General features: G+C 40.2%; 1 protein-coding gene across 1 annotated transcript; it reads left to right on the top strand.

The window, feature by feature from the left end:
- The first annotated feature begins 1,037 nt into the window (after positions 1 to 1,037).
- On the top strand, positions 1,038 to 3,105 carry LOC119272320 (formin-like protein 6). Its single transcript, XM_037553823.1, has 3 exons — positions 1,038 to 1,207; positions 1,480 to 2,016; positions 2,796 to 3,105. Exons 1-3 carry the CDS (start codon positions 1,038 to 1,040, stop codon positions 2,806 to 2,808), a joined length of 720 nt encoding a protein of 239 aa, XP_037409720.1. The 3' UTR covers positions 2,809 to 3,105.
- Positions 3,106 to 7,011: the final 3,906 nt, after the last annotated feature.

Genomic DNA, 7,011 nt, shown 5'->3' on the forward strand with positions numbered 1-7,011 from the left:
GTTGAGTGCCAAAACATATATCAAGTGAATCAATACGATACCCCATTGTCACCATGAGTATTCAACTGCAATACATATATCAAGTGTTCTCAAATCCATAAAAGTATTCAATCCGATAACAACAAAATCTCAAAGGGAAAAACTCAATTCATCACAACAAGATAGAGACGGGAAAACACCATACGATCCAACTATATTAACAAAGCCCGTGATACATCAAGATCATGACATCTCAAGAACACGAGAGAGAGAGATTAAACACATAGCTACTGATACAAACCCTCAGCCCCAAGGGTGGACTATTCCCTCCTCATCGTGGTGGCCGTCGGATGATGAAGATGGCCACCGGAGATGATTTCCCCCTCCGGTAGGGTGCCAGAAAGGGTCCAGATTGGTTTTCGGTGGCTACAGAGCCTTGCGGCGGTGGAACTTCTGATCTAAGTTAACCCCGAGGGGTTTCAAAATATTTGGGAATTTATAGTGCAAAGAAGGGGTACGGGAGGCCACCGAGGTGGGCACAACCCACCTGGGCGCGCCAGGGGGCTTTGGCGCGCTCTGGTGGGTTGTGCCCCCCGCGGGGCACCCCCAGGTGCTGCTTTGGCCCATCGGTAGTCTTCCGGTCCATGAAAAATCCACAAAAAGTTTCTCGGTGTTTGGACTCTGTTTAATATTGATTTTCTGCGATGTAAAAAACTAGCAAAAAAACAGCAACTGGCATTGGGCACTATGTCAATAGGTTTGTCCCAAAAAATGATATAAAGTTGCTATAAAATAATTTTAAAACATCCAAGAATGATAATATATTGGAATGAATACTTCATAAATTATAAATAGGTTGGAGACGTATCAGGATGATAATTGATAATGCCTTTGTTGCTTTTGAATGTATTCACCACATAAAACAAGAAAAGGACCCTACAAAGAGTTTTTGTGCTTACAAAGTAGATCTATCTAAGGCTTATGATAAAGTGGATTGGAATTACCTTAAGAAGATGATGCAAAAACTTGGCTTCGCTCGCCGTTGGGTTGACTGGATAATGACATGTGTGACCTCGGTTAGATACTCTGTAAATTTCAATGGAGCTATCTTGGATTCGTTTGCACCATCGCGTGGTCTTCGGCAAAGTGATCCAGTATCCCCTTATTTGTTCCTATTTGTTGCTGATGGCCTCTCTGCACTTATCAATCAGAGCATTGAGGATGAAAGGTTATCGCCAATAAAAATCACAAGGAGAGCCCCGGGTATATCTCATCTCTTATTCGCTGATGATACACTCTTGTTCTTTAAAACAAATGTTGAAGAAGCTACTCTTGTTGGGAGCATTCTGGATAAATATGCAGGTACTACTGGACAGCTCCTGAATCCTGAAGGAAATATACCCTAGAGGCAATAATAAAATTGTTATATATATATACATGACAACATTATTATGATCATGGTATTAAAATAACTATTCTGATCATAGCATCCCTATACAGGCGCGACGTGAATCTCCCGAACTCCCAACCGGTGCATACTAAAAAAACCCGTCCCCCATCTCCCACGCGCCGCCTGATCTCCACCTCCAGTTGCCACTCGCCGCCGCGACCCCCGCCCTCCTGCAGCACCGCGGCCCCCGCTGCCCTACGCTGCGGCCACACCAGGAACCAGGGCCGTCGCCGCCCCCCACCAGCATCCCGCGCCGCCGCCAGCCACCAACAACTCGCGCCGCCGCCCTCCCCATGCTACTGCCGAACTCACCGCTCCACGCCCCAACCGCCGCCCCTATCGTCCGTCCGACCGCGACCACCTGCACACCGCTGCCCCGACCACCTGCGCGTCGCTGCCCGCCGCCGGCCTGGATCCTTGCGCACCGCCGGCCCCGACCACCTGGGCGCTGCCGCGGCGCCGCTCATCTCCCTGTACACCGTCGGCCTTGACCAGTTGCGCGCCGCCGCAACACCAAGATCCAAGTTGGAGGTCCACTACATGTCCATCTCCCGTGCTCCTCCCCCCGAGCCTCTTCCCGAATCACCGTAAGCAGCCACGGTGAGCGACCGTACCCGTCAACTCTCTCTGACCTTCCCCGTCATCTCTCTCTGACCTTCCCCGCACGTCTCCTCTGCTGCCGTGCACGGTGCTTGGTGGCATCCCAGGTGCCTCTCCAAAACAGTGTGTGTAGTGCTCCCCTGAAAATCCTCTCACGTATGCAGCTTCTCGGTTGTTAACTCAGATAGATGCAGCGATACACAAAGACGGCTACCTGATTACTACATTAGTCTAGAAACCATGATTCACTGTTGCTAGAACAGTGGAACACTGATAAGTATCATCCATCACTCAGCTAATGCACGGGGAACATGGCCACGAGCTCGACCATAAGAGAAGGGCAACTCACGCTCAGATGCTGGAAGCTGTGAGTGACTGCGACGGCCTTCAAATTTTCTGGAGCAGCGAAAAAATCGAAGCATGCCTTCTTTAGGCCCTCACAGCAGTGTTGCTCGACCAGTGCCAAAATGTTCGCCGCCGTGCCGATGTGGATGTACTCGCATAGCTTCTCCTCGCAAATCAGCTTCAGCCGCCCCATTTCAAATGACATCTAGCAACTACGGTTGTCTCTGTTTAGCTTTTTTTTCTTCTCTTTGAACTAGCTGCCGATTTGCACCGGTCTCTCAGACGTGCTCCTACATATGGATGTGTTGCTCATGTGAAAAATGTGCTAAGTGAATTTAATAATCTTGACAAAACTGCAGGGTGTATCTAATTTACTGAAAGAATTCTCATTTTCCCCTTTTACAACCATTGAGATGTTCAGAGACGTCGCATGAAGTTCTACAACAACCATACGCCAAGTCCTACTACGACTATGCACTTTTCTTCGAGGTGGTTTGTGTTCCTTGCTGCTGCTGGATACTGGACGTGTGTGCTTGTGGGCTTGCTGGACGTGTGTTGGCTAGCTTGAGGCTCTAGAGAGCAGAACAAAGTTGACCTTCCATGCCAAGAATTCAAATATGTTCTACTATTTGTCATTCATCTACATTAGTTCATAGTCCTACATGTATGGTTTTCGTTTGCTGAATCTACACAAGCCATGCTGAGTATTCTTGCTACAATATTGCTAATTCCATGAATCCTTACTGAGTCTTTATACTAAATCTGAAAGAAATACTGCCTGAAGCAAAACGAACACTTTCAGTTCGGAATTATGTATCCCTTCTTACCCAACAACACAACTTGCTTCCCAAACCTGAATTTTTGATCAGTCCAGCCCTCATACTTGTTTGTATGATGTTTCTGCGAAGCATTGATCAAGCGTTTACTCACTCCTAAAAATGTGCATGCGTTGCCGCTAGCCTGCTGGTGTTCAAGTCTTTCCCAAATCTCACATTCTAGTGCCGGTGTTCTGCTCTCTATATTTGTACCGTGAAATCAGTTTTGTTTGACTCCATCCAAAAGCTTCAGAATAATCCCCGTGCGCACACTCATGTGTGTGTGCGCGCGCCAAAGCTGGTCGCCTTACAGAGGACCAGTGAGCACGCCTCCGTGCAGGTCGTTGCATACCCCGCATGGTGAAGATGGTCATGTGACCCTCTTCCCCAAATGGATTTTCCCTGTTTTAAAAAAATACCCTATAGGTTGAAATTTAAATAATGGATTAGTTTGTTGTTTATTTCAAAAATCAAGAAGTTCATATAGCAGTTCAAAAAATACATACCTAGAAGCTCAAAAATAATAATTGAGGAAGAAGTTCAAAAACAGCTTCAAATAAAAAAACAGAATAGTTAAAAAAAGTTTATAAAAATGATTTCTCCTCCTAAAACTTATAAGTTCAAATTAGAATAACGAAGCGGTTCCATGTTTATATAAAAAAGAAAATTTCCTGTAACTAACCAAAAACTAAGAAGTTCAAACTTAAAAAATGGCGAAGTTCGATGTTTATAAAAAATCAGATTTTTCTCATCATTAAAAGAATAAAACACAAAACTTCAAATTAAAGTAACGGAGCAACTCGATGTATTAAAAAAACTCAGATTATTCTTGTTTCTAGAAAAAAGTATTTAATTCAATTCAAGAACAAAGTTGTTCGATGTTTACTTAAAAGATTGATTTTTTTGTTTTCTAAAAATAAAGTAAGAAGTACAAATTAAAATAATAGTGAAGTTCAAAGTTATACAAACCTAGAATTTACAAGTTAAAAAAATCGATGCCATTTTTTGGGATTTTCAAAACAACCCATGAAATCGCAACGAATTTGAAAACATTGTCTACATGAAAAATGTCTTCTAAAACATAAGTTTTCCATATATCCTACGCATTATTCCCATAATATAATTTGAATGTTTTCTGTATATCGTTCAAAACAAGTTTTATCGTGTTGAAAAGACGATGCTCTTAACCCGTCATGATTTTGTTTAAAGAAATGCTTTCCAATAAGTTTCTAATGATACAATTTGGTTTAAATTGTTTATTTTTGTATAACTAGGACTTTTCCCGTTACTAATGAGTAACACCAAGAAGTCCTAATTAAAAAAATGAAGTTGTTTGATGTTTATAAAAGCTCATATTTTCCCTAATACTAAATATTAAAACTAAGAAGTTCAATTTTAAAAAAGGAGTAGTTCGATGTATATAAAATACTCAGTTCTTGTTGTTACTTGAGAATAAACCAAGAAGTTCAAATGGAAAAAAGCGGAGCAGTTGGATATTTATTTGATAAATCAGATTTTTCAAGTTACTAAATAATAAAACCAATAAGTTCAATTTGAAATAACAAAGAAGTTTGATGTTTCTAACAAAACTTCAATCTTCACATTTCTAAAAATACACAAAAGAAGTTCAAATAAAAAAGTTAGAGCGGTTCGATGTCTATACAAATCAGATTTTTTTTCATTACTAAATTGAAATAGAGAGAAGTTCAAATGGATAATAGCCAGAAGTTCATGTACTGCATGGTGCGTGTTTCGTATAAGAAAAAAATATAAAAAAGGTGAAGCACAAAATTTTGTTGCTAGAAGTTAAAGTGCTCGGCCCGAGAAAGTTCAAAAATTCTTGTGAGAGAGGTTGAACAAAAATACGTCACAGAAGTTCAAGATGAAAACAGCGGGTAGTTCAACAACTACACAAAATGCGTTTCAGATAGGAATATCAGAATAGAAAACAAAAAGCTTAAAAGATTTGTTGCGAGAAGTTCATGTGCTCCTCCCGGTGAAGTTCAAGATCTCTAGTGCGAAACGTCCGACCTTCAATTATATATAAAAAACAGGCAAAAAATGACGTTGTTTTTTCCATTTATAAAACTGCTCTTAAACAATAAAAATTTGTAACGTGTGTCTACATGAAAAAGATGCTCCTATTAATAAGCTTTCCAATGGTATATTATATGCTATATTCCGATGAATGGTTAAAAGTTTTATGTATACCGTTAAAAACACATTTTTACGCATTCAAAAAAATATTTTGAACCGCCGCGAGTATGAAAAATTGAACAACACGAAAAAGTTGCGTGTTTGCAACAACTTTCCATCGGCATATCATTTGCTCAATTCCGGTAAGTGGTTTGGGAGTTACATGCAAAAACATCACGTCATAAACAGAGTGAAGTTCAAACAGACGTGCGCGGGAAGTTCAACTACTTCACACAGTGCATTTCCAAGGCAGAAATTATGATCTCGTCATTTTCTAATTTACTTCAAAACAACAGGAATAGCATTTGTGCAAGTTCAAGTCCTCGTCCGAGAAATTAAAAAAATTATCGTGACAGAGGTTTGTACATAAATAATATCATTCATGTAACACTGACAAATGGATGGGAAAATTAAAAACGAAAATACATCATAGAAGTTCAACGTGAAAACAACACGAAGTTCGACTACTATAGTGAATGAATTGGAGATGAAAAACTTTTAAAATTGTCACGAGTATGAAAAAAAGATCAACACGGGAAAGTTGCGTGTTTACAGCAGCTTTCCATCGGTATATCACTTGCTCAATTCTGGTGAGTGGATGGAGAGCTACGAGCAATGGATGGAGAGCTACGGGCAAAAAAATCACGTGAAAAACAGAGTGAAGTTCAGGTACACGCGCCGAGAAGTTCAGGTTCTTCACGTGGTGCATTTTTTAAGAATCTGTTTCGCGATAAAGACAGAACGAACGATCTCGCCATTTCCGAAATTACTTGAAAACGGCAAGAAATCACAGACAACCATCAACATGAAAAAGTTTTGCATTTTCTGTAGCTTTTCAGCGGTATATTATTTGCCCCATTCCGATAAAGTTTGTAGAAATTACGGCAAAAATATGTTTTTAACCATTTTCAAAACTGACATAAAACCGTAATAAATTGGGAGAAACAATATATACAAAAAAGTTTCGCATTTCCTCAAGCTTTCCAACGCCATATCATTTGCTGCATTTGGACGTACGGTTAAAAAATTAGCTCGAAAATACAAACTCGGTGGAACTTGTACCGTTTTTTAAATTACTTTTAAACCATTCAAAATTAGAAAAAACTTTTAACATAAAAAGTAGCACATTTTCATAAGCTTTCCAACGCCATATTATTTGCATCAATTGGATTAGCCGTTTAGAAATGGCATCGAAAATACGAACTCGGGTGTTCGGTTTGTGAAATTTTACGATTTTCTGAATTACTCTTTAACCGTAGGGAATTAGAGAAAACTTTCAACATGTGGAAGGAGCGGTTTTGCAGCAGCTTTCCAACGCCATATTATTTGCCTCATTCCAATAAACGGTTTAAAAATGCGATCGAAAATACGATCCACGTTTTTTATATGAAGAAAAAACAATTTTCAAAACTGCTCTTAAACTTCTTACATTTTGCCAAAAATTTAACTTGGGTCATGATACTGATGTCCATAGCTATCCAACGGTATATCGCAAGCCCCATTTGGATACCTTTTAGCTGAAGTTCAACCTAGTACTCGGGGGAGGTCAGGCGCGTTACTCGGGAAGTTCATGTTGTGATCAGAATATTATTCTGATCCCGTGATCAGAATAGTGTTTATGTATAT

Source organism: Triticum dicoccoides, chromosome 3A, assembly GCF_002162155.2.
Source record: "Triticum dicoccoides isolate Atlit2015 ecotype Zavitan chromosome 3A, WEW_v2.0, whole genome shotgun sequence".
In the NCBI taxonomy this organism is placed as follows: Eukaryota; Viridiplantae; Streptophyta; class Magnoliopsida; order Poales; family Poaceae; genus Triticum; species Triticum dicoccoides.